The 12556-nt window shown below is 36.9% G+C and overlaps 1 protein-coding gene across 2 annotated transcripts in view; it reads left to right on the top strand.

Annotated features, from left to right (window-relative positions):
* Positions 1-12556, top strand: part of RANBP2 (RAN binding protein 2) — an 81540-nt gene that overhangs the window by 48241 nt on the left and 20743 nt on the right. For both annotated transcript variants that reach the window (XM_042981053.1, XM_042981052.1), the window contains exons 18-20: positions 3244-3379; positions 6717-6811; positions 7776-12396. In XM_042981053.1, the coding sequence (XP_042836987.1) occupies positions 3244-3379; positions 6717-6811; positions 7776-12396 (4852 nt within the window). The remainder of the gene's footprint in view (positions 1-3243; positions 3380-6716; positions 6812-7775; positions 12397-12556) is intronic.

Raw genomic sequence — 12556 nt, 5'->3', positions numbered from 1 at the left:
TGTGTACATATACATATATATATCACCTCTTCTTTATCCATTCATCCATCGATGGACATTTGGGCTCTTTCCATACTTTGGCTATTGTTGATAGTGCTGCTATAAACATGGGGGTGCATGTGTCCCTTAGAAACAGCACACCTGTATCCCGTGGGTAAATGCCTAGTAGTGCAATTGCTGGGTCGTAGGGTAGTTCTATTTTTAGTTTTTTGAGGAACCTCCATACTGTTTTCCAGAGTGGCTGCACCAGCTTGCATTCCCATTTCTTTGTTTTGTTTCTTAAATTCCACATATGCGTGAAATCCTCTGGTGTTTGCCCTTTTCTGGCTTAGTTTGTTTAGCATTATACTCTCCAGATCCATCCATGTTGTTGCAAATGGCAGAGTTTTCTTCTTTTTTATGGCTGAATAATATTCTGCAGTGTATATGTGTGTGTATATACATACACATACACTACATCTTCTTTATCCTTTGATCTATCATTGGACACTTGGGTTCCTTCCATAATTTTGCTGTTGTAAATAATGCTGTAGTATATATAGGAGTGCATATATCCCTTCGAATTCATGTCTTTATATTCTTGGTAAATACCCAGTAGTGTGAATACTGGAACATATGGTAATTGTATTTTTAATTTTTTGAGGGACCTCCATTCTGTCTTCCACAGTGACTGCACAAATTTGCATTCCTGCCAACATTGTGTGAAGGTTCCTTTTTCTCCACATCCTTGCCAACACTTAACTGTTTCTTGTGTTTTTGATTTTAGCCATTCTGACAGGTGGGGTGATATCTCGTTGTGGCTTTGATTTATATTTCCCTGATGATGATTGATGTTGAGCATCTTTTCATGTGTCTTTTGGCCTTAACCATATTTTTGAAATTACTTGTTTCTGCTTCCTCACCAGGTGTGAATTCTTCCAAGGGAAAGACTCTTTTATCCAAAACATAGCAGCATTCCTGATGTAGAGGTGGTTCCCAAGTGATTGAATTGAACTAGTAAAACTAATTATACTTTGGTCTAGTTCATTTCTCAGACTGATTGTGTGTGTCATATTTTATAGCTAGGTATTGGTCTAAGTTTCAGAAAGTCTATCTTTTTAATCCTGTCGAATGAATTGGACTTAATTATGTAAGGAAATGCTTATTTATTCATGATTTTATTTTAGCTGTATGAGAGTAACCTTAACTGTAAGGCTCAGAGGAGCTTTATTTACTTCTTTGGAATTGGAACTATAAGTAGGTTGTTTCATGCTCATTGGGCAAGAATTAAATTGCTCATACTTTTAAAGTTACAGCAAAGAGATCCTGATACGTGTTCAGTTATTACAGTGCTATGTGAGACTGTGCTGTGTTCAGTTATTACAGTGCTGTGTGAGACTTAGCAAAAATACTGTTTGGAAGGGAACAAAATTTCGAATTTGCACAAAGATTTTGTATGCTAATTTTATATAATCATGGCCTATTTTGATATTCTGTACAGTCTTTTCTTACCTTAAATGGGTTTCAGGCACCCAGCATTGTATTCTGTGGCAGTGTAGTGGAGAGCATTACTCTATGTTTTGAAAAGCTGGGTTCTAGTAGTAACTCTGCCACTAATTAATGCTCTTGACCCAAGCAGTTCTTTTCTGTTTGCTTGGCTTCTCATTTGTAAAGTGAGAATTGTTTAAACCAGTTATTAGCACATTTTCTAGTTGTTTGAATTTTAAAAATTATGATTATAGTATAATTGCATGTTCAAAACTACAGTCCAGATACCAGTAGAGACTACTAAGTTTTTCCAGGTAATTCTATCAGTTTCTTATTTTTGGATGTGCAGCATCTGGGCTAATAAACACGGTAGATAGTTGGATAGGGAAAATTTTATTTAACTTGAAAGTTTGAGATATTTTTGATCTCAGTATATATAGCTTTGGGAAATATCTATTGGAAAACACTTTTAGAAGAAGAAAGCAGACATGCTGGATCTGTGACCTCACTTATAACTGGTCAGATACCTGGGCCTATATACAAATATTTGATACTGTTTTTAAAAAAGTGGTCTGTTGGGGTGCCTGGGTGGCTCAGTCAGTTGAGTGTCCAACTTGGACTTAGGTCATGATCTCATAGTTCATGAGTTCAAGCCCCGCATCGGGCTCTGTGTTGACGGTGTGGAGCCCGGAGCCTGCTTTGGATTCTTTGTCTCCCTCTCTCTCTGCCCCTCCTTGGCTTGTGTGCGGTCTCTCTCACTCAAAAATAAATAAACGTTAAAAAAAAAAAAAAAAAAAAAAGTGACCTGTTGACTGATACCACTGTAGTTTCTTTGGAAAAAGAAATAGTTTCTTGATAAGTACCTGTTTTGAAAGGGACATTTTGTAGCTTGGGGTTGTGGAGGGTGTCATTTAGTTGTCTATAAACAGCGGTTTGATAACCAGCTATATAGCTATTATTAGAAAGCAGTGTGTCTGGTGTTTTGTCTAGGCAGCAGGGTGGTATTATGAAAACATTTTTGGAATAAAATCTGGTTTGAATTCAGCTGCTGTTTTCTGCGTCTTTTTTCTCCCCCTCATTTTAAGAAGTGAGTTAATATTGCTTATTTGTATAAGGATTGAGAACTTAAGTACAGTGCCTGGTCTATATTATTATATGTATATAATATATTCTGAGAAGATATCAGTTGTTTTCCCTTTCCTAGTGGATCATTAGAGCATCAGCCTTGAAGGAGTTGTATTGTTTTGTTACATCAGATGTGCGTAAGCGGAAAGCTAGTGGTGGGAGGTAATTTGGAACATTGAGTAGCCCAGATGGACTGGAGAGGAAAGCATTGTGGAAAGGAGGCGGTGGAAGGATGGTTGGGACAGTACTTCTGAGGACCAAGAATATCAGAGAAGTGTAATTTATAGGTACTTGTATTTTTGAACAAGGAAGTGTCTTGGCTAGAACTCAACTTTAGAAAGATTAATTTAGGTAAGTGTGGAAAGGAAATAGAGATGAGGCCATCTAGGAGGTTATCAGTTGTTTAGGTGATAGCTAACTCTAACCTCGAATGCATTAGGTAATGATACTAAGGAATGAAAGAATGGGAACAAATAAGTTTTAACAAATTAAGGATCATTTTCTTAAATCAGTACCTGGTACTCAGATCTTACTGGAATATAAAAACTCTAAAAAAGCATCATTGAGTATTTACATTTAAAATATGTGTTTGCTCTAGCACTGTTTCTGGCATGATAAAATTGCTTACGGTTGTTTTCTTTCTTCCAACAGAAAGAAATGCAGGAGTTGAAACTAAATAGCAGTAACTCAGGGTCCCCTCATCGTTGGCCTACAGAGAATTACGGACCAGATTCAGTGCCTGATGGATATCAGGGATCACAGACTTTTCATGGGGCTCCACTAACAGGTTAGTTGGCAACTGGATAATTCCAGTTTTTAGTAAAATCACTGTACTTCCCCCTCCTTTACATAGATAACTTGTGAACTCACCCTGTCTATATACATTTGTTTATATACATGTTTATATATGTCTGCTTATATGTTTCTTAAGCTGTGTATGGTATTACTGAGATTTTTCATAACTCCAAGTAGAAACAAAACAAGCTTTCTATGATCCTGTGTATATAAAGACTGAAAGAACCCCTCCATACATACCTCAGAGAAGCTGAGACTGAGATAGAACAATTTCTTATAATTGGGAAATGTTACCTGATGCTGTTGTGCATTAAGAGATGGCTAATTGAAACCTCTTCAGGAATTACTTTGATGATATACTTAGATGTATGACATTCATAGGAAATCTTGTTTATTTTGAAATACAGTGGTTGGTTATACAAAGGAAGGAGGTGGAGCTGGACCATATTGCAATTTGAAGTTGTGGTCTCTAGAACTGACCTCTTGAGCCGTTTTGTGTGTTTCAAATGTGGAGATAAAACTTTGCCTCACATGATTATGTGAGCGTTTGTATATGTGTGGATATTAGGCATTTACTTTAGAGTATTTAGTAAACAACGAACCAAGGGTGTTCCTGTGGGTTGTCTGTGTGCAAAAGTGCTTTGGGCATGTAATTTTATTTAATCATAGTAACCAGAATGGTAGCTACCATTATGAATCCTATTTTTATAGTTGAGGAAGTGTGTTTAGAAAGGTTAGGCAATTTATCCATTATTGTACAGCTAGTTATTGGTAGAGCCAGAGTTTAAACTTCAGTGGTCTCACTTTAAAGCCACTCGCCAGTATGATTATGTTGCCCACAGACCACCAGAAATGATAAAAATGTTTTTTTTTTTAAATGAGATAGATTCTGAAATGGTAATAGTACCCCCCCCCCCTTGTTTTTTAACCAGGGATGATTTTGAATAGTGTGTTCCAGTTTAGATGAGCACATTTATGTGATGGTCCATAGGGCCATATTGAAGGCAGCCTCACTGTCCTCATGTGACAGCGTCTTCTAAATGCAGGAAAAATAATAGGAAGGAAATCTTTGTAAAGTCACACTTACTAAATGTCACAAGTCATAGGTAAATACATGAGATGTCAAGAGTTCAAACACTGCTCACTTAAAAACCTTGTGCACTGTATAGAGCCTTGCATAGAGAAGATAAGTAAACTGGCTAGCCTTTTCTAGGGCTTTTTGAGTGCTGTGTGGAATTGATCATTTAGCAGCTTTTGAGTCACAATTTCCATTTCTTCTATGTACAGACATAAAAGGTCTTCTGGTTGTTAAACATAACATTCACATTGTCTCATTTTATTCTTGCAATTACCCTATGAAATGTGTAGAAGCAGCACATCCTCATTTTACAATTGAGAAAAATGGAGACCCCAAACACCTCATTGACAAGGTCACAAAGCAGTTTTGTGGCCCTACAAGGTGGAGAGCTCAAGTCCCCCATTTGCCGTTCCTGTGTTTATAGATTTTGTTTTTCTTAATAACAGTAAAAATATACCAAGATAGTTCTTGTCTTTTTAAATAAGATAATTAAAAAACAGTGATTAATAAGCTTATAGGAAATGAAGTACTGAACTGTGTAAATAAACTAAAAACTGTACCACAAAGAGTGCTATTAACATTTTGGAGCATTTCCTTCTGGTTCTTTCTCTTTGTTTACATAAAGAATTTTTAGTGGTATTTTTATCATTATTATCTTATATGTAGATGAGTAATCTGTTTTTTAAATATTAGAGTTCTTAGCATTTTTCTTAAATATTTTTTGAAAATACTGTTAATGAATACAAGGTATCCCATCATGTAGAAGTACTACAAATTTTATTTCTTTATTATTTCCAGTTTGCTGTTAGAAATAATGCTGTGAACACATTCTTAGGATTGTTAGGGTATTTAAAAAATACTTTTGTGTTGGGAAATTGTCTTCTGGAAAAGCTATGCCAGTTTATACTGTTATCACCAATATCTGATAGTGCCTACCTCATTGCATTCTTGCTTAGTGTTAATTATTACCAGTTTCTAAAAACCACCAATTTTTAAAACAAAAATGGTATCAGTTTTCATTTTTTTAATACTGGGCATGTTCAACACTTTATAATCTTTTGTATTTCCTGAATTAATCTGTTTGTTTGGTGCTTTTTTTTTACTAGATTATTTTTAGTAGGTTTATAAGAACTTTAATTATTTGTTCACTATTAAGAGTCACTAGTTACTGATAAAGTCACTAGTTAAATTTCAGACTTTATGATTCTTGGGTCATATCCATCAACTTGTTCTGTGTTCTGTTTCTTTTTTCTCCCCCAGAGTGTTTCCAAAATAACCATCTTTACCAGGCAGTCCATTAGTTTTCCAAATTCAAACGAGCTTCTTTAGCAATTTTTACTGTTCTAATCCCTATAAAGAGAAGATAAATAGACTGGCTAGTCTTTTTCAGGTCTTTTTCAGGGCTTTCTAGAATCAGTTGTTTAGCACCTCTTGGATCACGGTTTCCATTTCTTCCATGTCAAGGCATAAATGGTCTTTAGGTTTTGTTCTCTGATAAAACTTTCATAAAACAGATCAAACAAATGATTGTGGTGGCTTTGCCACGAACACGAATGTCTTCTAGGTGTTGGTTTCCTGATGAAACTCATACAAAACAGGTGGAGCAAATAGTTTGGACATGAGCATGAGTGTCAGTCATGATGTGCCTTTTTTTTTTTTTTTTTTTTTTTTTTAAGCAAAGGAATACATTTTGTGTTACTTATGAGATTCTTTCCATGAATTTATCAGGTGATTTTTGACTGGAACATTTTCAGCTTCAGTTTATAAAATGCAGCCTTGTCATTCTGCATATTTTTAAGTCTCACTTTAAAAATGTGGCCCTGGGGCCATCAGATGTATATTTTAGTTCCTTAAATCCTTCCTGTGACTAGTGTGTTCCCAATATTTCTGATGTTGAACGTAGACTGTGCTTTCATATCATACCAATCTTCCTTAGAAAACGGATCAAACAGTTTCTTCTTGGCTCCTTTTTTGGTGCTTGTTGTGAGGGGCTTGTTCTTGTTGACCACTGTGGTTCTGCTCTCTTATTCCTCATGTGTCATATTTAGGGGTTTTTCCTAGTTTGTCATTTGGTATTCTTTATGGTATATTTTGATGTATAGAAATTTTTAAAAATCTATAGTTAAATCTTTCTTTGATTTCTATTGCTTTTGTAATTTATAGTTCTTGCCTAGGTAGTCTTAACTATAGTATAGACTTTTTTAACTGTTTTCTTTCTTTTCTTTTCTTTTTTTTTTTTTTTTTTTTTTAGTTGCAACTACTGGCCCTTCAGTATATTATAGTCAGTCACCAGCATATAATTCCCAGTATCTTCTCAGACCAGCAGCTAATGTTACTCCCACAAAGGTAACAAAGGAATAATTTATACATTTATAAATATCTCCTTTTTAATTGTTCAGGCTTCCTTCAAAGAAATTCAAGAAGTAGTTCAGCATTAAAACTTATATGTCCCATAAGATACAGATATTTTAAATTTCTCTCCAGATACAGAGTTTATGCTTCCTACTCATCTTATTTTTATGTTACAATGAGTGTGAACATTTACAATATTTTCTAAATGGGGTGGTGGTGGTGGTGGTGGTGGTGGTGGTAGTGGTAGTGGTGATGGTGGTGGTGGTGGTGATGATGGGTCCTTCATCATTTTGTTTTGGCGGAAATAGGACTAGAATGGCCTTGCTGAACCACTATGTGGTAAGTACTTCAGGCCTAAAGTGGCTATGTAGGTGTCAATTAACACCCAGTATTACAACCATAGTTGAATTATAAAGCTTTGAAGACAGATGGCTTGGGTGCATTTAGACCTTGGCTTTCTGCTCGCTTGTGACCTTGGGCAAGTTTTTAAATCTCTCTATGCATTAGTTGCCTCATATGTAAAATGAGGATAATAATCCCTTAATTCATAGGGTTTTTGAGGATATTAAAATGAGATACTATATTAAGTGCTTAGAACAGTGCCCAGTTGGCACATTAGTAAATACTTGATAAATGTTAGTCTCCATCATCATCATCATTATTGTTAACATCATTTTACACATTATTTAGGAATGAAGAAATTTATTCTGTGCATTTATTGTAGAATTGGATTTTTAAGATTCTGTCATTAGTTAAGACAGTTTTTATTAAAGAAAGGAGTATAACTGTAAGTATCTTTGTAAGTAATGTTGTCTTCTCTTGATGATGTGCTACATACCCTAATGATATTTTTACCTTATAATGCTCATATCTGTGGTTTGTGAGAATTGGTTTGCATCTAGTTATCTGTAATTTTGTAGACAACCTACAAAAAATTTTAACTTTTTTTTTCTTTTAGGGTCCAGTTTATGGCATGAATAGGCTTCCACCTCAACAACACATATATGCCTATTCCCAACAGATGCACACACCACCAGTCCAAAGCTCATCTGCTTGTATGTTCTCTCAAGAGATGTATGGTCCTCCGTTGCGTTTTGAGTCTCCTGCAACAGGAATTCTATCACCCAGGGGTGATGATTACTTTAATTACAATGTTCAACAAACAAGCACAAATCCACCTTTGCCAGAACCAGGTTATTTCACAAAACCCCCAGTTGCAGCTCATGCTTCAAGATCTGCAGAATCTAAGGTTATAGAATTTGGAAAAACTAATTTTGTTCAGCCTGTGCCAGGTGAAGGAATAAGACCATCTTTGACAGCACCCGCACATACAACACAGCCAACTCCTTTTAAATTTAACTCAAATTTCAAGTCAAATGATGGTGACTTTACCTTTTCTTCACCCCAGGTTGTGACACAGCCCCCTTCTACAGCTTACAATAATAATGAAAGTCTTTTAGGTCTCCTAACTTCAGATAAACCTTTGCAAGGAGACAGCTACAGTGGACCAAAAGCTAGTCAAACCATTGGACCTCGAAATACGTTCAATTTCGGAAGTAAAAATGTGCCTGGAATTTCATTTACTGAAAACATGGGTCCAAATCAGCAAAAGAATTCTGGTTTTCGTCGAAGTGATGACATGTTTACTTTCCACGGTCCAGGGAAATCAGTATTTGGAACACCTGTGCCAGAGCTGGCCAACAAGAGTCATGAAACAGATGGAGGAAGTGCCCATGGTGATGATGATGATGACGGCCCTCACTTTGAGCCTGTGGTACCTCTTCCTGATAAGATTGAAGTAAAAACTGGTGAGGAAGATGAAGAAGAATTCTTTTGCAACCGTGCAAAATTATTTCGTTTTGATGCAGAATCCAAAGAATGGAAGGAACGTGGAATTGGCAATGTAAAAATCCTAAGACATAAAACATCTGGTAAAATTCGCCTTCTAATGAGACGAGAGCAAGTACTGAAAATCTGTGCAAATCATTACATCAGTCCAGATATGAAACTGACGCCAAATGCTGGCTCTGACAGATCTTTTGTGTGGCATGCTCTTGATTATGCAGATGAATTGCCCAAGCCAGAACAACTTGCTATTAGATTCAAAACTCCTGAGGAAGCAGCACTTTTTAAGTGCAAATTTGAAGAGGCCCAGAGCATTTTAAAAGCCTTAGGAGCAAATGTAGCCTCAACCACAAATCAGACTCTGAGAATTACAAAAGAACCCACAAGTCATGATAAAGATATTTGCAAATCTGATGCTGGAAACATGAATTTTGAATTTCAAATGTCAAAGAAAGAAGGATCTTGGTGGCATTGTAATATCTGCTCATTAAAGAATGCTGCGACTGCTAAGAAATGTGTGTCATGCCAGAATCTAAACCCAAACAGGAAAGATTTCCTTGGTCCGCCATTAGTTGAAACTGTTTCTGCTCTTACAACTGGCCCAGAAAATACTCCAGATAGATTTACACCGATGACTCCAAAGAAAGAAGGTCACTGGGATTGTAACATTTGCTTAGTAAGAAATGAACCTACTATATCTAGGTGCATTGCATGTCAGAATGCAAAGTCTGCTAACAAAAGTGGATCTTCATTTGTTCAGCAAGCTTCCTTTAAATTTGGCCAAGGAGATCTTTCAAAGTCTGTTAACAGTGATTTCAGGTCTGCTTTTTCTACTAAGGAAGGACAGTGGGATTGCAGTGTGTGCTTTGTACAAAATGAAGGAAGTTCTACAAAGTGTACTGCTTGTCAGAATCCAAGAAAACAGAGTTTACCTACGTCTTCTGTTCCAGCATCTGCTTCTTTTAAGTTTGGAACTTCAGAGACAAGTAAAACCCCGAAGAGTGGATTTGAGGACATGTTTGCTAAGAAGGAAGGACAGTGGGATTGCAGTTTCTGCTTAGTACGAAATGAAGCAAATGCTACAGTATGTGTTGCTTGTCAGAATCCGGGTAAACTGAGTCAACCCACCTCTGCTGTTCCAGCACCTGCCTCTTTTAAGTTTAGTACTTCAGAGACCAGCAAAGCTCCGAAGAGTGGATTTGAAGGAATGTTCACCAAGAAGGAAGGACAGTGGGATTGTAGTGTTTGCTCTGTGCAAAATGAGAGTTCTTCCTTGAAATGTGTGGCTTGTAATTCCTCTAAACCAACTCATAAACATATTGCAGAAGCTCCTTCAGCCTTCATATTGGGCTCAAAGACTAAGTTAAATGATTCTTCTGGAAGTCAGGTTGGAACAGGATTTAAAAGTAATTTTTCAGAAAAAGCTTTTAAATTTGGTACTACAGAACAAGGATTTAAATTTGGGCATGTAGATCAAGAAAGTACACCTTCATTTACATTTCAGGGTTCTTCTAATACAGATCCTAAGTCAACAAAAGAAGGATTTAGTTTTTCTGTCCCTGTGTCTGCTGATGGGTTTAAATTTGGCATTCAGGAGCCTGGAAATCAAGAGAAGAAGAATGAAAAGCCCCTTGAAAATGACACTGGTGTTCAGGCTCAGGATATCAGTAATCAGAAGAATGGTAATGGTGTGGTTTTTGGTCAAACTGGTAGCACATTTACCTTTGCAGATCTTGCAAAATCAACTTCAGGAGAAGGATTTCAGTTTGGCAAAAAAGATCCTAATTTCAAGGGATTTTCAGGTGCGGGAGAAAAATTATTCTCATCACAAAGCAGTAAAATGGCTGATAAAGCTGACACTTCTGCTGACCTTGAGAAAGATGATGATGCCTATAGAACCGAGGACAGTGATGACATCCATTTTGAACCAGTGGTTCAGATGCCTGAAAAAGTGGAACTTGTAACAGGAGAAGAGGATGAAAAAGTTCTTTATTCACAGCGGGTAAAATTATTTAGATTTGATGCTGAGATAAGTCAGTGGAAAGAAAGGGGTCTGGGGAACCTAAAAATTCTCAAGAATGAAGTCAATGGCAAGCTGCGAATGCTAATGCGAAGAGAGCAGGTACTGAAAGTATGTGCCAACCATTGGATAACAACTACAATGAACCTGAAGCCTCTCTCTGGGTCTGATAGAGCATGGATGTGGTTAGCAAGCGATTTTTCTGATGGTGATGCCAAACTAGAGCAGCTGGCAGCAAAATTTAAAACACCAGAGCTGGCTGAAGAATTCAAGCAGAAATTTGAGGAATGCCAGCGACTTCTATTAGATATACCACTTCAAACTCCTCATAAACTTGTAGACACTGGCAGAGCTGCCAAGTTAATCCAGAGAGCGGAAGAAATGAAGAGTGGATTAAAAGATTTCAAAACTTTTTTGACAAATGATCAAACAAAAGTCACTGATGGAGAGAATGAGAGCTCTGAGGGTGGTGCTGCCACTGCCTCTGATACAACTAACAAGCCAAACCCCGAAAACACGGGGCCCACACTGGAGTGGGACAACTATGATTTAAGGGAAGATGCTTTGGATGATAGTGTGAGTAGTAGTTCAGTACATGCTTCTCCATTGGCAAGTAGCCCTGTGAGGAAAAATCTCTTCCGCTTTGGTGAGTCAACAACAGGATTTAACTTCAGTTTTAAATCTGCTTTGAGTCCATCTAAATCTCCTGCCAAGTTGAATCAGAGTGGAACCTCAGTTGGCACTGATGAAGAATCTGATGTTACTCAAGAAGAAGAGAGAGATGGACAGTACTTTGAACCTGTCGTACCTTTACCTGATCTAGTGGAAGTGTCCAGTGGTGAGGAAAATGAACAAGTTGTTTTTAGTCACAGAGCAAAACTCTATAGGTATGATAAAGATGTTGGTCAGTGGAAAGAAAGAGGCATTGGTGATATAAAGATTTTACAGAATTATGATAATAAGCAAGTTCGCATAGTGATGAGAAGGGACCAGGTATTAAAACTTTGTGCCAATCACAGAATAACTCCAGACATGACTTTGCAAAATATGAAAGGGACAGAACGAGTGTGGGTGTGGACTGCCTGTGATTTTGCAGATGGAGAAAGAAAAGTAGAACATTTAGCTGTCCGTTTTAAACTACAGGATGTTGCAGATTCATTTAAGAAAATATTTGATGAAGCAAAAATAGCCCAAGAAAAAGATTCTTTGATAACCCCTCATGTTTCTCGTTCGGCCACTCCCAGAGAGTCACCATGTGGCAAAATTGCTGTAGCTGTATTAGAAGAGACCACAAGAGAGAGGACAGATTTAATTCAGGGTGATGACACAGCAGATGCAACTTCAGAAGTTGGAGAAGCATCTAGCACATCTGAAACAACAACAAAAGCAGTAGTTTCTCCTCCAAAGTTTGTATTTGGTTCGGAGTCTGTTAAAAGTATTTTTAGTAGCGAAAAATCAAAACCATTTGCATTTGGCAACAGTTCAGCCACTGGGTCTTTGTTTGGATTTAGTTTTAACGCACCTTTGAAAAATAACAGTAGTGATGCCAGTTCAGTAGTCCAGAGTGAATCTGAAAGAAAAGTGGAACCTAATTGCGAAGAGACGAAGAATTCAGATAGCAAACAGTCTTCAGATGGCAAAGTCAAAAATCTCTTTGCTGCTTTTCCAAAAGAAGAGTCCTCAACTAATTACACATTTAAAACACCAGAAAAGGGTAAGCGCTTTGTCTTTGGTATAAACAGAATTTTTTTTCCATTAATTTGTAAATATTTTGCTTGATGCATATACTTTTTGGTAGGATACTAACGTCTTAGTAAAAGTTGGGTTATAATAGCTTTGTGAATAGTGAAAAAATATTGGTGCAGATTTTTTTT

Source organism: Panthera tigris, chromosome A3 (assembly GCF_018350195.1).
Source record: "Panthera tigris isolate Pti1 chromosome A3, P.tigris_Pti1_mat1.1, whole genome shotgun sequence".
Lineage (NCBI taxonomy): Eukaryota > Metazoa > Chordata > Mammalia > Carnivora > Felidae > Panthera > Panthera tigris.
The sequence above is the reverse complement of the archived record's forward strand: the minus strand, read 5'-3'. Positions and strand labels throughout refer to the sequence as shown.